This window comes from Marmota monax, unplaced genomic scaffold, assembly GCF_021218885.2.
Source record: "Marmota monax isolate L192 unplaced genomic scaffold, Marmota_monax_Labrador192_F-V1.1 WCK01_AAM20220418_F8-fsc00118, whole genome shotgun sequence".
Classification (NCBI taxonomy): Eukaryota; Metazoa; Chordata; class Mammalia; order Rodentia; family Sciuridae; genus Marmota; species Marmota monax.
This window is the reverse complement of record NW_026695231.1, coordinates 3,356,430-3,382,632: the sequence shown is the minus strand read 5'-3', so window position 1 is coordinate 3,382,632 and position 26,203 is coordinate 3,356,430. Positions and strand designations below refer to the sequence as shown.

Here is a 26,203-nt window from a genome sequence, read left to right as displayed (position 1 = left end):
AAACATCAACCTAATCTGGAAGGAAAACTTTCAATTTTGAAAGATTTATGTTAGATAACTAACTTAGTTCAGATAATAACCCTGAGAAATTATCTCAATTTCCTCCTCTTTGGTTTGTGAGCAGAAAGTACTGATTTACACTGAGAGCCAGCTATTGATTCCCTAATTTTGTATCTCTTCTTGTGCAAAGCAAGGTAGTAGAATGGGTAGGGTGTGTGTGTGTGTGTGGAGAGAGAGAGAGAGAGAGAGAGAGAGAGAGAGAGAGAGAGAGAGAGAGAGAGAGAGAGGGAGAGAGAGAGAGAGAGAGAGAGAGAGAGAGAGAGAGAGAGAGAGAGGGGGATGGCAACTACTTTAGGTTTACATTATTAAAGTAACCAGGAAAACACCTTGGGTTCAATAAATCATAATTTTTTTTAGGAACAGAATATTAGAAATGTTCAGGAAGCTGGACTGGAAGACAACTGGCTAAGACATTGTCAGCCTAAAGAATTTTTCTTGGAAGACTCTTGTTTTAACCAGTCAAAGAAAAAAGGAAGGAGAAATGAAACAGCAGCAGCGTCCCTTGTTATTACAGCTGACAGTAATGGGTTTCCCCCAAAACTTCAGACTGACAGCTCCATAAGCAAGGTTGCCCCACCACCTGTCACCTCCTTATAATCATGATGGAGGGACCAGGTCCTCCTTTTCTTATTTTCCAGTTTTGTCATTGCAATTAAGGTTTCACTGTTCAACCATCAAGAGTTTCCAAAGTATTCTTGAGGGATGAGGGATGCCTATAAGAAGATGTGTCCTTGTTCTCAAGGGGTTTATAACACCATGAATAATTATGACTTGTCTAAGGAAACTTACAAGGGAGATTTATTAAAAGGGCAACCCAGTACAGTGCAAACTATGTACATGTTGAGGGGAATCAGCAGATGCGCCATAAATAATACACATATCGAAAAGGGTTTTGATAAAAGGGAGGGGTATGGATTTCTCTGATGAAGCAGAAAACATTATCAGCATGAAAAGAAGAATTTGTTTATGAATGTAAATAAGACACAGTTTTATGTGAGTCCTTATCGAGGCAAAGTGATTTCAGCTCTGCAAATTAGTTTTAAAGTACAGGAGTGGATCTTGGTGATGGTTAATTTCTCACCTGGCCAAGGAAAAGCATATTGCAAGTTAAGGCTTCTACAAGAAGCAAAGAACAAGGATGTTCAGGCTAAATAAAACTTCGGTCTTTGTTAATTATAAGGTCAGAGTCTGATTTTTCTGGAATCAAAAGGCTGAACAAGCAATTGTAGAGCAAGGACTAGCTGCACAATGGCAGAGATGAATGCAACCTGACATTCCACATGCACTCTGGCGTAGCTTTTGGCTCTCCAGCATCAATGGAAAACACAGCCTCTTATGTTTGCTCCTTAAGATGTGTCTCACTGAACCATCTATAGTCGTTCTCAAATTGGAATACCAAATGACAAGATGTGGTTAGTGACTGCTGTGTAGTGTCTTCCCAGACTTTTAAACTTCCAAGTGATTATTTGTGGGAAGGATGCTCAGAGAGGAGAAGGAAAAAAACAGGAAAAACGCTGTGTTTTTCACTTATGAAATATTAGTAAGCAACCAGAAACAGTACAGGATAACATGCATAACCTTACAAAAAAAGCAAGGGTTTCTTTTGAATTTTCTAATGGGAGAAACAAATAAGAAGACATAAATTCCTCAGTTTATACCAAGAGTTAAAAGAAAATCATTGCCTACTTATTGGTTCATTTTGTAAATTGAGATCAATGAAATTCTCTGAACAACAGCATGAAATCAATCGTAAAATAGCATATAATTCATGGCCAGTATTGTAAATTATAGTTTGCTTGACAGTAATCGGTGAGGTTTCCATGCACTGGGATGCATTTCCTTGTAACACGTCTGAGGATAATGCCTGTGGATCCATTTCTAATGCATATTAGAGTGATCTGTTTTTCCCTGTCCACAACTCCCTGTGTTTGATCTTATGCAAATGATGCAATCAAGCAAATGGAAAACAAGATGTTGTTGCTAAGGGGCTCTGACAAACAGTGGCCTTATGTTTTCAGGGTTCCCCACCCTCCATTTACTTGACTCACATTTGTGTACATACCTGCAATTGTTTGAATCCATTGATCCACTACATTGCCCTTGAAGGGCCTAATCACATCTGCAGAGACATATTACCAAATCAGTTGCAGTTAACCAGGAGGAGAGAGTTGTCATTATATTCCTCTTTGCTTTAAATTTTAAATTGTTAGCTTTGTTTTCAGCTTCACTTCCAAAGAATACCTTAGCCTTGTTTCCCTGTAACCTTCTTTTGCACTTTTTTTAATTAATTACTTTGGAAAAAAAAAAAAAAACTCCCATTGCATTTGTTCCTTTTCTATACAGCTATTTCTTTCCTCACACCTGATGCCTCCTCCTTTAATTTTTGTTCTAATTTTCCTTTCACTTTGCTAAATGATCTTCTCCCATTTTACCAGGGATTTCTGATGGACTACCTGCGTGTCTTCCTCCACCATGAACCAAATGAGATTCTATCTTTCTCCCTTTTTTCTCTCTCTCTCTTCATATTTTGTGATCCAAGGAACACTGGTGATACTTCATCTTCTTATGGAAGTACACTACAAATAATTTACTTCCAGATTAATGGTACAAGCGTAATAATAGCTTGGAAGTCAAAAAAGCTATTTAATCAGACTGACCATCTATATACTATTGAGTTTATAGTTTTCAGATTATCAGAATCAAGGAAAATCCCCAATTCCTTACTGTTGCAACAGCATAGCAGTCAGTTTCCCAAACCAAAAATGTGGCCTAACAACTCACTTTTTTGTGTGAATTAACTGAAAAAAACATTAATTCTGCACAGGTCCTGAAAATTTTGTCTTTATGGCAGTGCTCATCCCAAGCAGGATGAGGCACTGGTTGACCATGTAGCATTTATAAAATCAGTCTTTTAGACATATACCCCTGTTTCTATCTCAGAGTATGGTCATTTATGTCTTTATTTCTATAACAGAACTTACTCCAAGACTCCCATTCTATTTAGTAGGACTTACAGTTACTTTGAGGTCACCTCCCCTGATTTTATAAATGCATCCAGGTTCTTCTAAGGTTTCTTAGCAATTGGAATTTGGCCATCCATGGTGCCTTCTACCTCTGAGCAAAGGAATGACTATAGAGACAGCCCTTTAGATCCAGTAGATATCCTCATTGCTTCCACATTGCACCTGGGAAACTGAAATCTTGGCAAGGTTTCCTGTGGCCCTGCCTTCCTACAGATGCCATGCTCGTATCTTTTGCTTGACTGCTGGCCCTGACCTCGGATTCCACCTTGGAGACTGGGGTCAAGACCCCTTCTTCTGAGAAACTGTATACTCCATTCTCCTTTCTATCTTTTTCACAGGAGTCTGAGAAATCTGAAATGTGAAGTGGAAGACTACTCAATTCCTGTTTCTCTCAAGCATTATATCTGAAGGAGTTTTCAGTCCTCTCTCTTTCTCTATTCCCTCAGTGACGCTATCCAGAGATTTTTTTTTCTTGCTGTGTCTGCCTCATGACCAGTTACATTCTGTTTTGTAGTTAATTACAATCTTATGGTTAAATTTTGAGTTTATAATTTAATTCAGGGTAAGTTAGATAAGAAATGAATGAGTGAGAGAGGATCAAAGGCAAGAAAGGGAAGAAGGAAAAAGAATAGGTTAATACGGCTACCATATTGATCTCAGTTCCTATGGCACATCTAGGAAGTATTATAGGAATTCAGAGGGGGAAGCTATACTCCAGTTTAAGACACACTAGGTTCCTCGAGATAATTGTCCAAACCATGAAAGGGGGAAGAAAAAAGACTAGTTCAATAAAGAAATAAACAAGGGAATAAGACAGTTACTGCTGCATAGTCCCAAGAGCCCAGTTCAAATTGGCAAACCTAAAATTACAGTAGACTCTTTAAAAACATTCAGTGATGTCTTTCAGACACTTCTTAGTGGTATGAGAGATATTAGTCATGTAAGATGGTGACTATAAGAATCAAGACAGCAGTCATAGGCGAGGGCTAGGGAGATGAAGAACTGTAGAGCCCAGAGAGTATGGCTTTGTAGTGGGTCATCAAATAGCACAAGTAAAAGCACAACTGTAGCAAATATTCTTGGAATTAGAAGGTACTAAGAGACTGGCATTGTGTGGTGGTAAAGGAATGATGGCAAGTCATCAACGTGACTAGTAGGAAATGACCAATTTCTGGCTACAGAGTAAATTTTAAATATAGAATATTGAAAATAGTTCCAAAGATGATCAAGTAATGGGTGTAGTTATGCTCAATGTTGGATAAATGAAGTAGAGGTGAAGGACATTGCATTTGAGGAAGTTAAAGCGAAGCCAGATTCGGAGATGAGTCATTACTGAGGATATTGGAGTTGCCAAGAAAAGGATTATGATTGAAAAGAGAACTGAGCCAATGTTGAAGTCACTGAGGAAAGGATCAGTGTGACTTCAGAGGTGTAATAGGGCATGCGTTAAGTAGACTTGGGCATATATTTTAAAACTGAATTGATATTGATAAACTATGCCTTTTTTGTCCATTTATGTTATTCAAGTTTATCATACATTTGAAAAATAAATGTAACCATCCTCCAAACTAAATTATCTATATGCCCTAACTCCAAAACAGTGAACATTTTGGTCACCCTCTATCTACTGGTTTTATATGAATAACTAGAATTTGATAGTTATGTTTTGGAGTTCAGATAGGTATAATTTTATCTTCTTATTTTTTTAACAGTGAATCTCCTTTATTTTTTAATTGCAGACCCATCCAGTGGTGAGGGCTAGGGAGACAGTTGTACTCATTAGAGTCTTAAAGATTTTTAGACATTCTTCAGCATTACTATATTTATGAGGAAAAAAATGCAGTCTGAATAAGGACCATCAAGGTCTCTCTCTGGTCTTGCCCATTCATTTATTCAACAAGTAAAAACTATTCTAATCACTCGTCATGTCAATCCTGGAGAAAATGTGGTGACTATGAGAGAAAAATAAATATCTCGATGTAGTCCAAAATATTCCTTTCTCATGGGGAGGATAAAAAGTCAATAAATAAATGATAAAGCAGTTTCTGACTTGTTTTGGTAATTACAATAAGGAATGACACAAGATCATATATCAGAGAGAACCTAGGGACAATGGTGTCTTTGTTGTTCAACTTTCAAGGAAGACTACTCAGAGGGGAGTCAGCCTTAAGGATGAGGAAAAAATCATCCAAGCACAAAGGAGAAAATCAATTTCAGTTGGAAGAAGTTGGACCTGCAAGGGCCTGGAAGTGTAAATTTGTGATGTAGAAGAACAGAAATATGCCTAGTATTTGGAGGAAATGAGAAGTGGGCAGGTGGTTAGTCAAATAGGATCTCATTGACTTATTAAATTTCATTCCAAGAGCAATAAGAGGCCATTACACAGTGTTACTCCAGAGAATCAAAAGGTCACTCTTGGTTGATGGTCTTTCTTTCTTCTTTACTTCTTCTTAAAGTAGTAAGAAAATACTCCTGACCCTATCTATCCATCTACTAGCATTGGTGCCCACATAGTCTGTGTTCCTTCGTAAATTTGTGAATTACCTTCGTTCCTACTTTGTGTGACCCCTACTTTGGGGCATATTCAATTCTTTCACATATTTAAAAACAAACTTCTAACAATTCTCTTCTTTCATCCATTAACAAATTATTTTCTATCAGATTATTCCCTCAAGCATGCAATATAATTTTCCTCTAATTTAATTTTTTTTTCATTATTTTTACCTATTGCTTTATTTTTCTGCTTTTCCCTGAAACAAAACTTCTGAAGAAACTGTCTATATTCTTGTCTCTAATTCATCTTCTCCTATTCCATCATAAACCCACTTGAGCCCAGTTTGAATGCCCAAAAATCTATTGTAATTTCAGTTGTGTAATCATCACTGGCGCCATTTTGCTAAATACAGTGGTCAATTAGTAGTCATCCTCCTCTGATTTAAAGTATAATTCTTACAAATTTGCTCCATTTGTCCTTGATTGACTTTTGGGCTTTTCTGATGGTAACCCAGGATATGAGTTCCTGTACCTCTTCTCTTTTCTAACTACACTCACTCAACTTGTATTCTCAAGCACTTTAAAAATCATCTATAGGATGGTTGCTTCCCAGATTGTATATCAAGATAGGATTTCTTCCTGTGGTTCTCAGCTTGTTTGCAAATTGCCAAACTGACAATAGACTTAGTTGTTTAACATCTCAAACTTGTCCTGTCAAAAATATGAATTCTTTATTTTCTCTTGCATATTCTTCCTCAACTAAATTAATGAGCATTTAATCCTCTTTGCTTAGACTAGAAACCTTGGCATCAACTCTACTCTTCTCTCATAGCTTACTTATAAGACACGGGAAAGCCCTGATAGCTTTTCCTTTAAAACATATCCAGAATCCAACCATCTTACTTGAGTAATACAAGCCTCCACTTACTTAGTATCACAATTGTCTCTCTAGAGAGAAATATTCTTACATTTTCTCTCAGTAAAGTCTATATAGCACCTAGCAGCCAGGATGATACTCATGAAGTCCATACCCCACTATGTGACATCTCTATTCAAAATCCATAGTGGCTTCCTAAGTAGAATCCTTCATATTAAAACCCCAAATTCTTACAAAGACTGACAAAGCCCATGTGATCCCTCATTAGCTCTCTGACATCATGTCTTACTTCTTTCTGGCTCATTTCCTCTCCTCTAGCCACATTGGTCTCTTTGCTATTCCTCAAGCATGCCAGGTGAGTTCCTCCTTCCAAGCTTTGGCCCTGCCTGTTCCCTCTCCTGGAATGTTTCTCCCTACCCCAGAATTCCAGCTACTCTACCCTCACCCCTTTAAGGTCTTTGCTGAAAATTTCACCTTTGCAATGAGACCTCCATTGACTATTGCCTATTAAAATCACCCCAGTACCCCTAATTCTTTTTATTCTGCTCCAAGTTTTTCATAGCATGTTTTATATTAAACAGCACTAACATTCTTAAACCCTGTTACACATTCAGTTTAAAGCCTGGATATCACTTAAATTGTAGCCTCTTTCTCATCCATGACCTATACAATAATCTAGGGATAAACCTAAATGATAAAAAAGAGATTTTGATGTAATTTTCTAATTTTCAGTTTCAATTCTGCCTCACCAGTCATGCCAGCCCTCTCAACCAAATGTGACCCTTCCAAGCATGCTCATTTTCTTATCCTGTTTTTCTCTCAGTCCCAGTTATCATAAAATTGGATGTTTCCTAATCCGTGAGGAAACCATCTTGTCACAGTAGAATCCAGGTTCCAAAATTGCTACAGAAAACTACTCCCATCTATGCAGATATACTGGATGAATTTAGGATTTAGATGATCAAGGTTACTTTCAAAGCATGGAGTTTATAGTATGAAGAAGACCAGGGCATTCAGTGATACGGAGGTACCAAAGTGGTGATGCTAGGATGCATTTTGACTTACCAGCTAGAGATAACTAAATTCTAGTTGTGCAACTATCAGGCCTTCTTTGAATGAGGTGACTTCTTCATCACCTAAAAATTGGGTAGCCAAGTCCCTGCCTCAATAAACTAGAATGTAAGAAAGACAGAAAAGTTACCCCACTCCAAGGAGTTCACTGGCCAAAGAACTCCATAGCATCCAATCTCAGAGACAGTTAAACAGAATAATCTGATATGTCTGGGAGATATCCCACAACCACAAAATTCCTGCAAATCAGGGGAAGAAAATGAAAAGAACAGAGTAATAGCAGATCTACTGTGTTACCATATAACCACATTATAATCTTGGCCAAGATTGGGTCAGAGTTGTTCTTTGCATGAAGTTTTTCCACAGCAAATAATAGTTTACACTCTTGGTTTCATCTGAATCCACTGCTTCATGATTTTTAACTTTGTAAACCTCATAAAATGCTGGTCTAAATGAAGGCACTCCAGTTCTGTTTCACTCCTGTGCACACAGTGCAGCTGTTATTGCCATCTGTCAGCAGTCGCTGGCATTGCCACAGTGCTTCACCACCAACTTTAGTGTCCTTGCAATGTATCTTCTCTTCACATTGGTTGAAATTGTCCCTTGTCAAGTTGGCACCATTGGGTATGTGTACTGCAGAATTTGCAAAGAAAACAAGATCTAATCAAAAGCACTAGGAGTCTCTTCTTGGTGACCACTTCTCCCCCCACCCCCACCCCAATTTAACTCTATTGGCTGTAAAGTTACTGTTTTGCCTTTTTTTTTTTTTTTCTGGTGACCTAAATGTTTAGCCAATTGATTGTACTTTGTATGAAAATCAAAGTGTTCTTTTCCTAGTTTACTTTTGCCATCAGTGAAATGCAAAATCTATTTGCCTGAATTAGGCTGAATTTCATTAATCTTTTAAACATGAAATTGTAATGGTTCAAGGTTAATGAGATTTGAGACTATGTGTTACTTAAATTGTGACTAACATATTTCAAAACTATTCTAGAAAATAATGATAACTTTAGTACAATATGAAAGTATAAGTGGTGTTTAAATCCTGGTAAACTTGACTGTGCTTGGGTTGTATTATTGAGTACCTTTATAAGTAAAATGTTCATAGTACTTTAGAATTGAATTAGGAAATGACAAATTAGTTTATACTAATGCAAGGAATTTGGTATCCATTCTAAGGATAGACAGGAATAAAAAGTACTATGGAACTTCGGGGAAAAGAGAGATTATTTCTGGCTAGTGTACTATCCTCCTTTTAGTGGTCATCTTTCATAACAAGTTCAACTGTATATAGATCATCACATTCATTCTTTCATATTGATTCAAACACATGCATTTGAACTCTAAAGTGTGCAGTCACTGTATTACATACTGAAGATGCAAAGTAAATATGGCTCTATTCTTTCTCTAAAGATGTAGAGTACAGCTGATCAGAGAGTCATGGAAACACATAATGACACAGTGTTGTAAGTGTCATGCTAAAGGTATGTACAGAGCACTATGAGGGTCAGAGGAGGATAACTGCTCCATTCTATACCAGGGTAACAGAAGGAAGTATTAGAGCATCTCAAAAAAGAAACAGAGATTTGCATGGAAACGGACAATATGAAGGTCAAATAATAGTTGTCCAGATAGATAGCAAGGAATATGGCAAACAATTACAAATTTAAAGTCATTGTTATGGGCTACATATTTGCATTTCCAAAGTATCCTATATTGTCTTCAAATATGCTTTAAAATAATTTAATTATGTCATTTATAACACAGTCGTTGAACAAAGTCTTAACTCAGAAAATGACTTACCTGGTCATAGATTTTGAAGAAAACAGTCAAGTTGTTAAAATGAAAATTCAAACCAGGAGTTTGAGTGACACTTGTCTACCTAAATATGACAATAGTACATTTAAGGGATAAAACACCCTGTATTATATTACTATTGATTTTTATGGATACAGATTCTTATTTTAAGCTTTATTTTAACAGTTCTCAGAGGTAGGAATGTTGAGGAGGAGTGAAATCTCCTGGATAAAAAGTACAATAGTAAATAAATTCTCCTTTCTCTTCTGCCCCTAGATTTAGGGGTATTTACACCCCACCAGTTTCTACTGAGTGCATGCACATATGTGGGATGTACAAACAGTTCCCGGGTCACATTGTATACCGCAGAGCTGCCACCAGAATATGTGGATCCCCCAATTCTGACTCCCCTGGATTCTAGAACTATATATGTACAGTAAGTAGAAATGTGTCTGTCACACACTAGTTCATGCAAGAATCCCAGTGAGTTCAATCAGGGGAAGGGCTTGTGACATAAAATTAATTTTATTGTGATTAAATGCATAGGAATGATTAGATCAGTGGTTCTGGGAACCTTTGATTATCACTTGCCAACTTAATTTCCATTTTGTCTTTAAGCAATCAGACTGAACCACATATGTACACAGATTCTGTGCAAACTTCAATAAAGAAAAAACTGACCACTTACGTGTCTACCATCAGCTTTGTATATGTGGAACATTATTTGTAAGGATTTGAAATTGTAAAGCATATGTAGTTATTTTTCTTCTGAATATGAAGTAGAACCTTCTTATTTCCTTATTCCTTTGAAGTTGGGGTCAGAATGGAAATTTCACATACAAACATGTTCAGATTCTGATAGTAGTCATTATTATACATTTCCTAATCCATAAGGTATAAAGCGTATTGTAGTGTTGAGCTAAAATCTAATAGCCCTGTCTTACCACAAATTAAATCTTGTTGACTTTTATTTCTTAACTCTGAATGAAAAGTGTAGACAATAAATTAGGACATTTATTCAAACTGAAAAGCTTTAAGATTCATATCACATTGTCCCGTGTCTCAACTCTCAGACTGGCTTTCAGTTGCTCTTAGGTCAAGCCACATTACTTGCCCCAAAAGACTTTCTACTACTCTGAGTATTTCTCAAATGAACTATTTCCTGTCCATTCTGCAACTTGCCCTTCTCATTTTCCTTGACATATTGTGATCCTCATCTGGAATATCCCTTGCTTTGCCTTCAACCTATCCAAATCCAATCCCTCTATTGAGTATAAAATAGTGCACAATCATAGACAGTGTTGTTCCCTCATCCAAGGAGTCCTTCCTGATTACTTTAGCACCCCCCCCACCCCCGCCATCTTCAATTCTCTGTATTCTATAATTACATGTTAATGCTAAGTTAAATTGCTGGAATTTTCAGGAAAATTATGTTATTTTCCTGAAATAAGGATTTATGAGAGAGTGTTTCTCTCCCATATGTCATAAATTGTCAGATATTCTATTTCTCCCAATTTTTTGTTCTTTGGCTTAAATTCAAAATTAATACCCACTCATACCTTTTTGTTTTTTTCACATTATTAGCTATTTAAAATTGTTACTAACCAGAGGGCAAGGACTACACCATGTTTTCTTTATGCCACTTGGTCTAGGCATTTAATAATTACTGTGGTATTTTTGGAAATGAATCATTTTTGAGCTTTCTTTTTTTTTAACAGTGGCACAAATCCAAACTCACCTGTGTCCTCTGAAAATCCTGCACATGTCAGTTTTGACTTGACTGAGTGATTATAATAATATATATATATATATTTTCCATTTCCAGGTGGAAACAACCAAGGAAACTAAATGGAATTCTAGAACGCTACATATTATATATTTCAAATCACAGACATGATTTTGCAATTTGGAATGTTGTCTATAACAGTACTGAACTTTTCCAGGATCACACGCTACAACACGTTTTCCCTGGCAATAAGTATCTCATCAAACTGGGAGTAAGTTCACTTTAATTCTATCATTTTCTCTGTTCTATCCCTTTCTTTCTTTCCCTCCCTTTATTCCATCTTTTCTCCCTTCCTCACTTAAAACAAAAAATGCAAAACACCAAAATGTTACATATTGATATTTGTGCTGAAAACTTGCCTCTCAACCTAAATGTGAATTCTGTTGATCTAATATTTGATTATTCATAATTTGAAAAATGAGAGAATAAACAAATTTAATCAGTAGATTTTCCCCAAATATAATTTTGGTTTATCAGAATTATTTTTTAAATTATTTTTAGAACATTGTAAATATTGAGAGCTTTACCAAAAAATGCTTAGATTAACAAGGATAATTTTCTGTGGTGCTTGTATATAGTTAAAAAACAATGGACACTATGAAAATTTAGATCTTATATTTTTAAATGAAGATTAAATGACCCCCAAATAGTCTTGATTGTTTTTATACTGAGGTTTTTGTTATACTTTGATCCTGGAAGAAAAGTCACTTAATAAACTCCAGAATCAACATAGTTTAGAAATTTCTTTAGATAGACAATAACATTTTTAATGCAAAATAGCCCTTTCATATAAAGGTCTTTTAAAAGACCTTGATATTACCACGGAATTTATACTCAGTATTTCCTTTTGTATTTTTGATGAAATATAATCTTTTTTAAGTTTAATAGCACATCTGAAAATAACTGAATATAAACATGAGATTGTCCCTATTTGTTTTAAACACACTCTTCATTTTATAGCAATACCTATATAAGGATATTTGCTTTGATAAATGCCATAGAAAATATTCTGCTCTTGATTATGAATAAATTTACATTTATGTAGACACTGTGTATGCATTCATTTTACTTAACATGCTCTTGAATGCTCTAAATATTATACCACGAGAAAATAAACTACATTCAACTATTGCTAACTCTCTGACTTGACACCACAAAACAAGGGCAATCAGACAATGTTAAAAATCCCATTCAAAGCTTACTCCATGTGCCTAGGTGTTCGGCACAGTACATGGGTCTATGAAACCACACTTTTGATTACTTGCAATTGTATTATTCAGCAAGAAGTATATTGACTTGATTTTTAAAAGCTAGCAGGGAAGTTCACAATATTCAAAATCATTGTAATATCAATCTCAAGTAAACTCTGAATTGCTTGGGAACAAACAAAATTAAACAGGAATTATTGTGGTTTGGGATTTTATCGGAAGGAGGCAAATGATGTCTTGAAAAATAAATACCACTAACTTAGGAACCTGCTCCCCTGAATTAAAATTCATATTTTGCCACTGACTGAGTAACCTAAGGCAAATTTATTTAACCACATTGAGTTTCACTTTCTTCAAGTCTAAAATTAGGATATTGAACTAAATGATTTTAATGTCTTTCTGAGCCCTAAAATTCCAAGATGCTAAAATAGCAACCCTAAACAGTATTCTTTGGACTCAGTATCTGTCAGCCTTGACTAATGTTGATGTGAGAAGTCATAAAGATGTGGAGGGCCTTATCCTAATACTTGCTGGGAAATAAACTTGCTCACATTATTTTCAATTTCACTGTATTTATTAGGGCAGAAAATACTCTAATGTGTTTTCAGGAAGTATAAAACTAAAAGGTTTTTTACTTAACTCTGTTAAGCAATAAATTAAATGAACCAGAACATTTTAGGTTCATCTTGGTTAATTGAGGGATTATTGTATATTTCACAGTTTCAGTGTAATATCCAGCTCTCAAGGTCATTAGATTAGTAGAAAGAGATCAGGTTCTCCGCAAAGTGGAGTTGTCTTTATAGATTGTCTTAGCATGTTGACTAAGTGCTTGCAAACAAAACATCCAGAGAGCAAAGCCTTTAAACAGCTTGTGGGATACAGGAAGATTCATGGGGATTTGAACCACTGTGATTTACTTCATGCTTAGAGCAGAAATGTTACTTCATGTGGCTTCATTTAATTTTTGCTTTTGACTGGATAATAAACTTCGGAAACACAGAGATGGCCTCTTTCAAACATTTATGTGCAGTTCAAAACACAGTACTTGGTGGAAACTGGAAGTGCAACAAACTATTCTTGAATGAAATGAATGACCACCCAATACAATTATTTCATAAATAATCTGAGACTTTTAGTATAATTAAATAATTTTCTGGGAGATATCAGAGTTAGGGATTGTGTGGTTCCAAAGCATATGGTCTTTCCACTGCAAGAAATAGTATATTGACTTGCTGCATTCAGCAAAGGGTATTTTGAAGTATGGTAGCTCCTAATAAAGAGAATAAATTAGCAATTAAATAAAGAAACTATTAATACAATCACATCTCAAAAATGCTAGTTTTGGATCTTCCTAATAGTCATAATTTCAAAAATAATTGATAATAATTTCATTAGTCATGTTTTTCTTTATATCAAAATTGAATTTCTAGTCTGTTTAGTTAGTACTCCATGACTTTGTGAATTTTGTTTTCAAACTGCTATCATTGAATAAAAGCAAAGAAAATAGTTTGGAATGTCTTATTTCAATGGCTCACAGGCTTTCAAAGACCTTGCCATTTCATAGAGGCATCATTAATTAGTGCCACTATTTGTTTAATCTGTCCAAACCAGAATTTTAATCAGCATTCACCTTCATTGAATGGTGTGGCCTCTGGTACAGGTAGGTCAAACAAGAAACCCATTGTTTCAATCTTATGCAGATGACATTAGATTAGACCAAAAAGAAACAATTTGAAGAATAGGCCCTCTTAGTGCACAAAGAATGCAGGCAAAACCAGAATAACCAACATTGAGGGCAACTTTTTAATACATTACTTATGTATTTCATCAGTCTTTTTATGCATAGTTTCATTAACCAGAAAAATATATCATGAATTCCTTAGATTCTTGAGGGGCTTCTCTAACAAGTTAAAAGTTTATAGATCTCAGATGATGCAATCCAAAGAAGAAGATGTTTTCATTGTCTTCGAAAATACCACATAATTCTCAAAACAAGTTCAATTTCTTCCACATTCTGTTTTAAGAAATATAAAACTATATATCACATACTACATTATGTCTTTAAGGACAGTTAGCAATGAAACTTTTTAGGACATAAATAAGAAAAAATAGTGACAAATAGCTATCATAATTAAATCTCAGTGTGTGATCTGCTTAGCAATAAGTACTGCAACATTTTTTTTTTGTTCCTAACATAATAATCAGGAAAATGTAAGTGGGATGGATTTTCTTTATATATAGACTGGGAAAAAATGCTCTTTAGACAATTTTACTTTTGATAACTTACTTATATTATATGGCCTCTTCTCCTGCCATATTTTTGATAGACTTTTAGCATATTTGTGTGCATATATGTTTAAGTGTTTCCCATTTTAATTTTCAGTTAGCTAATTTTTGGACTAACACTGGCATGTCCTAAAGTTTTGGATCACCTTTTGCCCATGTAGTCAACTGAGTCCTCTTTATTTGTAAAGATTTCATTCTCAGGAGGAATATGGTTTTTTTTTCCCTTATGAACATATGCACACCTCATAACTGAGAATTAGAAGAAACCCACAGAGGTAAAGATAGCCCTCAATCTTAATGTAATTTCATGTCCAGGTTGCAATTTCACCCATCTGAAACTTTCTTATGCTGATGAGAAATTATTCTAAAGACATGGGCTAATGCTGTATTCTTACCTCAGGAAGTCAGCATGCTCTTCAGGTTGGTTGGCCATGAATTGTTATTTGTACTTATAATGAAAAATCTGCAACAATTACAAAAACTTAGTGAGCAGCAATATACTACAAAAAAGAAAATATCTAAAAATTGACAGTCTCCTCCTATCTTTAGGGAAAAGAATATTGACTGTTTAGGTTTCAGAAAATCATTCCTGCAATATCTAACTGAAAAGTAGCAGATAGGCTGGAAGAAATAAAAAGTTACTAAATTTTTTTATGTTAGTATTATCTATCTTTCATGAAAATAGACTAAATAACTGTGCTTCTCATATCTTCTATAATTTTGCTTCACTTCCTTATTGATTTTGGTAAAATTTAATGCTTTGTGAAACATTTTTAAATTTTATTGTGTAAATTGTAGTTGTAGCTTGAAGAGACACTGAACAAAACTTAAATATAGTTTTGAAATATCATTGGTATGTAAAGATAAAAACCTTAATATTTTCTAGCAAATATAGTCTGGAAAAACCCTGTATATATATCTCAACTTCCTGAAGAAATGCTCATACAGTAAGTTTAAGGGCTATTGACCATTTATTATGAAAAAGCACCTGAAGAAATGCTCATACGGTAAGTTTAAGAGTTATTCACCATTTACTATAAAAAGGCACACAGAAGTTCTGAGTGTTTTCAAAATTCATGTCACTGCTTCTGTTGTTCATGGTACTTGATTAAGGAGAAGGGCTCTCTGTAGTTAAGTTTTCATTGTTGTCACCAAAATACTTGATAAGAACCATTTAGTGGAGGAAAAGTTTAATTTAGGGCTCACATTTCAGAGGTTCAGTTCACAGTTGACTGACTCCATTGCTGTGGTCCTGAGGTGAAGCAGAACATCATGGTGGAAGGGTGTGGTGGAGGGAAACTGATCAGTTTATGTCAGCGAGGAAGCAGAGAAAGAGATCACAATGTCAGGAACTATATATAAACCAAGGTCATGCCCCAGTGATCTGCTTCTTCCTGCCATGCCCTACCTGCCTATAGTTACCACCCACTTAGTCCATTCGATTAGGATGGACTGATTAGGTCACAATTCTTAATCTAAACATTCCTGCATTAACACAGGAGCTTTGGGGGATACCTCATATCTAAACTATAACAGGTTCTGTGATTATGTTAAATTTGTCAGTTTAATGATAAATTTCATGTTTCAATGAAGCCTATCTCCTCTGATACATAAGTAGATTATTTGTCCCTCTAAGTCACTAAACATTCACTCAACAGTATTCCAGATTGAAAAGGATTGTTTTATTTAATTTTACATATCAAAATATAAATATATTGGTCATGTTATAGTAAATAAAAAGCAATTATACTTGCTGTACATCTTTTTTTCCCCTCCAAAATAGTTATCTTATCCCAAAATGGGCTTCAGTCTCTAGTGCTTTTCTCATGTGGTTCAATACCCATGTGCATTTGTGAGTGTGTAAGCATGTTTACTTTGTTCTGGAAATCTTTGTGCAAGGCTAACTTTGGCAGGGCTATTTACCCAGTCCGTATATGTCCTTGATCTCCAGGCTCTGACTTAGCAGAGTTTTTACCTCACACATTCTGGATAAATTTCTACATATCAGAGATTGCTGTCTTATGCCCTAAAAAAGCAAACTAATTAAATGCCAGACTTCAGCACTGAAACAAATTCATTTTGAGGAGTGAAGGGAGCATCATTTAACAAAATTTAAAACTTCAATTATGAATTTTCTTTTTTCATAAACTTTGGGGACCCAGAGTGATGTATACTTTTTCACATCTCTGTTTAGGTTTGCACGGGTGGTGGATGCACATTGAGTGAGGCCAGTGAGACCATCACTGAGGAAACCATCCCAGAGGGTGTGCCACCTCCCAGAGCCCACTCCTATTCACCAGACTCCTTTAACATCTCCTGGACTGGGCCTGAATATCCGAATGGTAAGTGAACTCTTTTAGCCTCAAGTTAAAAAGATGATTAGCAAAGGTAAATTAATATTCTAAATGGCAGCTTATATGTGGTGCTTAATTTTTAATGATCATTTTAGCACATAAAATTCCTGAGATAGTATCCTTGTCTGTAGTTGGGGAGATTGTGGTTTTTAGGTTAACACAATTTTGGTGGCTCAAAAGTGCTCCCTTTTGATAGTTCTTGTGTACTGCATCTTATTGTCTAACATGCTCCAGGAGAGGTGAAGAGAACAAATGAGGATTCCCAAAGACTGCGGCTTTGAGAGTGACATTGTATTTTCAATGACTTTCAGTTTTTAACAGCCATTACTTCTTCCTGGAGAAGTAGAGAGGTGGAAAGTTCATGTACATATTGTATTTCAAAATGCTTTTGATTTAATAAGTTTATCTTAAAAGAGGCCACTTGGAACTGTATTCTTTAATATACTATTTATAAATATTTCAACATGCAGTTTTTAAACAATGCATACATTAAACATACATACATTTATACCTATTTATCTTAGAGCAGATTGTGTGCATTTTTATGTGATCTATATGTCCTTGTATAGTTTGGAGAATTAAGCTAGCCAGTTAAATTTCTTTAAAACAAAACACAGAATAAAGAAATTTTAATAGCTTTTGGTAGAAATTACTTTATTCGGTTATTAGAAGTATCTTTAAGATTCACATAATGTAGTGCAATTGTTTCTCACTGATAGAAGCTTATGGGATATCAAATTCCATTCCTGATTAAGACAAATATCAAGAAGAATTAATATCATAGAAATTCTTCTAAGTTACTCATTACTAAAAATTGAAATGGCCTCTTTCAGCATAGTCAAAAGGAAGGAAAGGAAAAAAATGTCATTTTATTAGTTTGTCTTATGTTTACTATGATATTAATTATTTCAGCCATCTCATTTTAATTAAACATTTGGCAAATGCAGTAGATATATTTGAGGTGGCGGAGAGAATTCCAATAATTAGAATGAGTAATTATCTCTGCTATTGAAGTTATTCCTGTACTAGTACAAATTTCCTAATAAAAAATAAATGGATGTCTATTTGATACTATATTAAGCATTCAAAAAATCTTGTCACAGGGCTGGGTTTGTGGCTCAGTGGTACAGTGCTTGCCTACTACATGTGAGGCACTGAGTTCAATCCTCAGAACCCATAAAAATAAATAAATAAAGTAAAAGTAATATGTCCATCTATAACTAAAATTATTACCAAAAAAAATTGTCACACTTCTCATACCACAAAGCAATCTAGTCTTCAGGTTGCAATGAAAATGTTAATGATTTATTCTGATTGGACCACTGCTAAATGCTGTTACATGATTTGCATAGTAGAACTCTCCCCTTTACTCCATTGGTAGTTGCAAATGAAACTATAGTTGTACTCAGAATTTTCGGTTGTCTAGGGAAATACTTTCCATATTTCAAAAATCTTTTCTTATTATGCTTTGTACATTTTCAAAGCACTTTTAAATATATTCAATGAGCAAGAAGAATTGGGGAGCTTTGGGAGATATTTGTTAACACTATCATGGTATTTTAAAGACTTGTGTTTAATAATAGCAGAATTTTCAGAATTTTTATTGTGGGACAATTGTTAGAAACTTAAAAGAGAATTTATTTTCAATCAAAAAAAGAAGAAGGTGATGATGATGATGATGAAACTACTTCTTTCTTTCCACTACTCTTTTTACTTTTCCCACAACTACCAGTGTTTAATTTCTACTGTGGATTGTGGATAATCTGATTGTTGGAAAACATCTTGTCCCTTTGTGTTTTCAAATGCTTCCCAGCAAATACCTGAGAAACAAAGTCCATGTTTTGCAGTCTGGCATTCAGGTAACGCCAAGTTGTGACTCAACCTAAATTTTTAGCACAGCTTCCCTTTTAGCTACCCTGGAATATTTAGAGCTTAACGTAAAATTGAAAGACGGGGTGTGGAGTCAAATAGGCCTAGAATCAAAAATCATTGCAGATTTAAGATAACCGTTACTTTGACAAACTTACTAAATTCCTCAAAATCCAGTTTCCTCAATTATAAAATAAATTCCTCAAATTCCAGTTTCCTCAATTATAAAATTTGAATCAACAATCCTGATCCTCCCCAGATCTTTACCTATAGAAAGTCAACTAATTCTTCCAGGTTAATCATAGGCCTCTTGTTCTACGAAATCATTCTATTCTTCCTTGAGTTTAAGTTAACTTTCGACTTCCCTTGACCATGTAATCTGTTTCTGTTCCTTTATAATAGCATTTAATTCATTCAGCCTGGGCTTAAAGTTATTTGGGTACATGTCTAACATGCCCACCAGATGATAAGGACCATGAATCATTCATTTTTCTCCCTTCACAGAGCCTCAAATTCTATTGCACCTTATAGAGTTGCCCAATATTTAGTTTACTTAATTGTTTCTTGTGCAAATTGCCTTTGAAGGGCATATATACTGCAAAGTTCTCATTCTTGAATGATACCAAGAGAGATGGTAGAAGGACTTACAGGCCAATTCCTGAAATAAATTTGTTTGAAATATATTTGATCCTGAAATACATTTGCTTAGCTGTTTGGTATCTGGGAATGGGTTTTTCTTGGGGAATTTTGGATCTTGTATTTGACTCAAGCATTTTTAATATTCTTTGCCAGAGTATTCCCAGATCAAACTTCATGGAATCAGGCCCATATTACAATATATGCTACATTATGGTTGTTTTCTAATTTCCGAATATGCTGCAGGAGAGTAATACAATTGAACAATAAGGTGAGCTTCACCTTCATGAGACTAAAGAAGACCCTTCAAGTTATCTTGCATAGAAACTTGGTGGCATTCTTGACTTCACCCATGCTCATTGATGTCTTCTCTCACTGCTACAAGTCTGCAACCACACTCCTCTAAAGCAGGCTACTAATATGGCTTACCCAGATAACTTCAGGAACCTCCTCATGTTCTGCAAAAACCTGAAATTGTTTATTCAAAATATATTTTGATGAACTATTAGTTGTCAATATTTTTATATATAGAAGATACCAAAATGAATTTACCTAATCTTTAATCTCTATGGTAAGTGAGTCTCTCAAAAGGAAATATCCATGTAAACCACTGTGTTAATCAACTTTTCATTACTGTAACACATACCTGAGATAAATCAACTTAAAAAATCGAAAGTTTTAATTTTGCTAACTATTTTAGAAGTTTCAGTTCATGATCACTTCTTGGCTTTATTACTTTTGGCTTGTGGTAGCACAGTACATCATGGTGGAGTATATGGTGGGAAAGATTTCTTTACCTGATGGCTTTGTGCAAAAGAAAGAAAGGAAAAGGACCAGGGTCCCACAGTCCCTTCAAGGGTATGACCTTGCTGCCCTAAAAACTCCCACCTAGATGAAATATAAGAATCCATGTTTGAAAGGTTTCACCACCTCCCTATAGCACCAAGCCTTTAACAAATGGGTCTTTGGGGGACATTACTAATCCAAACTATAGCAATAGATAATCACAAGGTAGTAAGTACATGAGGTGCAAAATGTACCAAGAACAGCTCCCTGAGGAGACCTACAGGATGTGGGAGTGTCACCTTCTCCATCTTCATGAAGGTATAACAGGTCCATAGACACACATGCATTTAGCATGTAATCATCTGTAACAGGTGTTGCTTGCTTGGTTTTAACCACTCAGGCTCCAGAATCTTAACTCCTTTAGTCAGATATGTGTCTAAATTAAATTTTAAACTATTATTTTAGTTGTAGAGAAACACAATATCTTTATTTTATTTATGTATTTTTATGCGGTATTCAGGATTGAACACAGTGCCTTACATGTGCTAGGCAAGTTCTGTATCACTGAGCTACAACCCCAAACCCTAAATGAATATCTTTTTCACTAGGACTTCGTAAACATGGAAAAAAAAGATTTGTCAAGGAAAATTAAACCCATTTCCTATCATGAGAACTATGTATATTTCTGTATTTGCCTAAGTGACAAAATACAAAAGTTGTACAAGTGTTCTGGCATAAATGTGTATTTATTGCCCAGGAAGCAATTGATAATCTTTTTGCCAGCATGGCTTAGAAAACAGTCTCTACTTTTTCACAACTGATTCTCATCTAAGTGCTTACCCAGGGTTCTAAGAAAATGGATTGTTCCCTGGTAACTTTAGCTCTTCTTTTTTCTGTCAACCTGGTCCTGCCCCATAGCACCCGTACTGAGATGGTATGTGCACAGAGAATTTTTCCCTTATTACTCTATTTTGTTCATTAATGTATCAGCCACTCCAAGAATAGTGCCTATCACACAATAGATGCTCAATTTAAAAGCTGTCAACTTCGTCTATCCAAAAAAATTTTAAATAGCAATTTCAGGGGAGGATGTGGAAAAATTGGAACCCTCATGAACTGTGGATGGGAATGCTAAATGGTGAATATGCTAATTGGCATAGGATCCAGCAACCCCACTTCTTAGAAGTTATGAAAAGCATCATAAACAGGATCTTGAAGAGGTGTTTGTAAACTTATGTTTACTGTACATATTATTCACAACAGTCAAGATGTGGCAACACAGATGACTATAAACAGATGAATACATAAACAAACTGTGGTCCATACATTCAATGGAATATTACTTAACCATTAAATGAAGGAAATTCTGTCATATAAAACAGCATAGATAAAACATGAGGACATTATGATAAGTGAAATAAGCAGTCACAAAAAGACAAAGAGTACATGAATCCAATTAATGTGAACTATCTACAGTATCCAAACACATAGAAACAGAAAGTAGAATTACAATCACCAGGTATTGTGTGAAAGGGGGAAATGGAGAGTTGCTATTCAGTGGATGTGGAATTTCAGCTTTCCAAGATGAAAATTTCTAGAGATGGGTTGCTCAGAGTGCCCATGCAGATAACTTCATTGTACACTTAGAGTTGGTTAAGATGGCAAATTGTGATATGTGCATTTTCACCATTATAAAAGAACATAATATCGATAAAAGTCAATAAGCTTTTAAACTGGAAAAAAAGATTAAGGATTATCTTAATTTAAAATAATAAAGGTTATTGATAAATAATCAAATAAAGATACATATATAAAATATGTATTTATTAAGCAAGGGTAAGATCACACTATTTATTCTGTTGTGTAACTTACATTTTTCTCTGCTAATGAGATAAAAAAAATATCCTTGCATGACAGTTAAAACTAACTTGACCTCATTCTTTAGAAAAGTAGTATAGAATTCCACAGAATAAAACCTCAGCCTAGATGACTCATCACTTATTGATGGGCATCTACATTTCCATATTTTGCTCTTACAAATAATGCAACTTGCTATTAATTGCCTTACTCTGTCTGCCTTGGACCATCTTTAAGCGTGAAATCATTATCACTTGATTCACACCTAAGGCTTTGCTTGCCTTCAGATATGTCCTGCTTAATTCTAGTCCCTTGCTTCACATACCTGCAAAAATGATGGTGTGACACTCCAGGTCTGTGTTTCTCTAATCAGAGTCCTTTGTACTCCTGTTCCCTCTGGCAAAGGTGTCCTTTATAAACTGTGATCTCAGGCAGGATGTTAAAAACTCTAAGAGAACTACTTTTAGGTCCAAGGTATATAGGAACCCTTTGTTATGGAAGACCTTGACTCTTCCTTTGTAATGCTATTAGCCACCAAGTGAAGTTGCACAAGGGATTGCTCTCTAATAAATTAGTGACGTGTATTTTGTGGATTACAGATGTATAATTAGAATTACACTTTTGAGAGCATCCAAATTATCATAAGCCATATTCCCTTTTAGAAGCTTTCTTTTTAAAATCTTGAAATGTGTCATTTCCTCACATTTGGACTTTACCTTGCAAAAACAGCATAGCTATCTGACTATATCACACTAATCCCTTATTATCTAGAAAAACACTATAAATACCACTACTAAGGAAACATTTTCAACTAATTTGAATGTTTTTCTATATTTTTATTTTTATTTATTTATTTTATTTTTATATGGGGATTGAACCCAGGGCTTTGAACTAAGCTACATGCCCAGATCTTTTTATTTTTTTATTTTGAAGTAGGGATTTAATACGTTGTTTAGGGCTTCCCTAAGTAGCTGAGGCTAACCTCAAACTTTTGATTCTCCTGCCTTACTCTCCTGAGTTTCTAGGATTACAGGCATGTGCCACTGTGCCTGGCTATATTTAAAAATACTAGCTTTAAAATTCTTATTCTTTTCCAATAGTTATATGTTCTTTATCTTCACCTAAGAAGATATGCCTAATAATAGTTTCTGTGTTGGACTGTGAGCTATATGAAGGCAGGAATTACATGTGCCTCAACTACTATAGTCCCAGCCCTTGGCAGGATGCCAGTAACCGAGTATGTGGGTTTTAAATAGCTATTGAGTGAATTAATGTTTACTGATGATAAGGACAATAATAAAATTGTAATTGTGTTGATGGGAGAAGCATATGCATATGCAATCATATAATATACGTAAATGCACATCTAGATCACATCTTATAATTATGTAATCTGAATGGGGTGATTTCACAGGCAGTGAAGAGGAAGGAATCTCTCCCTTTTGGCCTACTAAATGCTTAAAGCACAAACTTAGAGCCCTGTCCTTTTGCTCAAGTTTTCTTCAGCCTGGCAAGCTATAGTCATTCTACAGAGATGACACACAGAGCTCTGTGTTTGGCGTGCTTCAGTGTGAAGAGACATGGATGCTATGATCAGGATTTGTTAATTAAAATGTGTACATTGAGGGAGGAGCTTGAGAACTTGGCACCCATTGGACAAGGGTAACAGGTTCATCTTGAGAAATGAAGGTTGCTTAAGAAGGTTATGGAAATATTTTCCTAATCTAGCCATTTGCCTTTGTCTAACTTTGTGAGCATGTATATATAGTCAATGTAATAAGATAGTGGCAATCATGTCAATACAAGTAGAAAACTTTTAGGAGGTTGATAATTTTTTTGTAAATTTATATATAGTGCCCTGAAGACAATAGAACATTGTTAGAAGAACAGTTAGTTCAGGTTTTTGAACATATACATTATTTCAGGAATGGTTAGTAGAAAAACTGACTAATGTAGATTTTTTACACAGAGTGTATATAGTTGCCCTTCACATGAACCAATGATGTTATAGAAGAGGAATTTTATGATTATATATGTGGTATAAGTGTAAATATAAATGAAGTGTTCGTGAATAGAAATATATATTTGAATTCCTGCTATTGCTCATAATAATAATAATAATAATAATAATAATAATGGCTCCAATTTATAATTATTTGCCTAGTACTTTAATACTTCTAAATTACCCCATGAAATGCCATTATCTCAACATTCATATTTGGAAACTGACATTTATATAAATTAACCAATTTAATTATTCAAAATTGATTGACAGCTGGTTAAGTAGAAACCTAATAAAAAATAAAACAAGCAGTGAATCACAAAAAATCAAGATTTTGTTCTGTACTCTTCTGCCTCTACTTCTTATAGAAATTCTCTTAAAGTAGGATTCCATCTAGCACAATGAAAATAAAAAAAAATTAAATTATTTTTACTTGTTCAATATCTTGTTCTTAGTGCTAATCGACAAAGTTCTTTAAATCTCCATTCTGATTTTTATCTGGTTTTAAAGAAATACCTATTTGTGGTTCTTTTCAAAAGAAAGAATCATTTGTGGTTACATGTTGAACTAATTTATTTTTAAACAGCTAATATGTGATTCTATTTACTTTCTTGGAAATTCTCAGTTTTAATAGGTGAAACAGATTATAGAATTCTGTGAATCACTTAGGAAAACTGCTTGACAGTTTTGAGCAAACCTTGTGTAACTTTTATGAAACACCTCCAATCAGTTTGTCAGGTAGAATTTCCCAAGCAGTCTTTTTTAGATTCCGTTGATTCCATTTTTAGGAGAGCATAACAGTAATAAGGCATTATTCCACCATGTGAGAGTTCTTCTCTTTTCCCTTTTAATTGAAGGATCAAGTATTCACATAGGGAGATATCTGCCACATCCAATCATCATCCAGACCTTGGGGGCAACCCTCAGTTGATATGCATATTGCCATGCTGCACTGGAAACAAACAAACAAATATGTTTGGAGCATCTATATTCAGCATGCATGTTATTTTATGACACACTAAAGTATTGTTGTTTAATTCTTACAGTAAACAGAAATCTTCAGTGTAAATAGAGATGCCTTGTATTAAATTTACATTGTATTGTACTCATTGAATTTCCTTGGTTATATATGACAACCTATTGAGCACCTTAGGAAATACAATTTGACATAACATGATGAAGAGGCACAAAGATATATACCCCAGTGGATGTGCTTTATGAACAATTATGATTCAGCTTCCCTGTGAAAATTAAACACCTTAAAAATTCCATCATTATGGAAAGAGAAAGGTGATAAACTCGAAACTGCTTGCATTAGACAGCCAATGAGAATTAAGTATCCATTTGTGGATTATCCTTCGAAGAACTGAATGTGTACAACTGGATTAAATAACCTGACTTCCCTTTATCACATAGCATAATATGGGTTTTTTATACCTATCTCAATAATTATTAACACAAAAGATTAAGCAAGTAAAAGCACAAAAAAATGCAATATAGTATGATACAATAAAATAAATGGCACTATTTTTTTTCTGTTGGATTTTTTGTCTTTTGCCTTTCTATACTTCATTCTCTACTTTTCTTCACTCTACCCTGTGCCTTACAAGGCTATAGGAAAAATAGGTATAGAAATATGTAAGGTATAATGTTCTATGCACTTTGGAGTCTGAAGGTATCAATGCCAACATCTAGCTCTACCTTTCTAGCCTGAATAACATTGACCAAGTTACTAAATCTCTCCAAAGTCTACTTTTATCATCTGTAAAGTGAATATAAATCTCATTCACAGTGTCAATGGGCTTCCTCTCTCCCTGACTTCTTGTTGGCTTCTCTGTGGCAGCACCTGCAAAGGATGAGAGGGTAGGAAGAGAATAAAGTGTCAGAACATACTGCTAGTGGTTCCCTTTCTGTATGGCTCTGAACGGAGATGTATTCTACCAAAAGCTTACAACTCCTATCCAATTACCTTTTCTTATAAATCTCTCTTTCTTTAGGTTCTAGAACCCAGTGTTACCCTTTACCCTACAAATGGAAGGATGTTTACTGGCTCCTAGTCAACTAGTTAGCATGGTCTCCTAGAAGTCAGCCATTACTG

General features: G+C 34.8%; 1 protein-coding gene across 1 annotated transcript in view; it reads left to right on the top strand.

Annotated features, from left to right (window-relative positions):
* Positions 1-26,203, top strand: part of Ush2a (usherin) — a 763,436-nt gene that overhangs the window by 410,100 nt on the left and 327,133 nt on the right. The window contains exons 32-34 of the mRNA XM_046438452.2: positions 9,598-9,757; positions 11,147-11,318; positions 16,796-16,943. Coding sequence (XP_046294408.1) covers positions 9,598-9,757; positions 11,147-11,318; positions 16,796-16,943 — 480 coding nt within the window. The remainder of the gene's footprint in view (positions 1-9,597; positions 9,758-11,146; positions 11,319-16,795; positions 16,944-26,203) is intronic.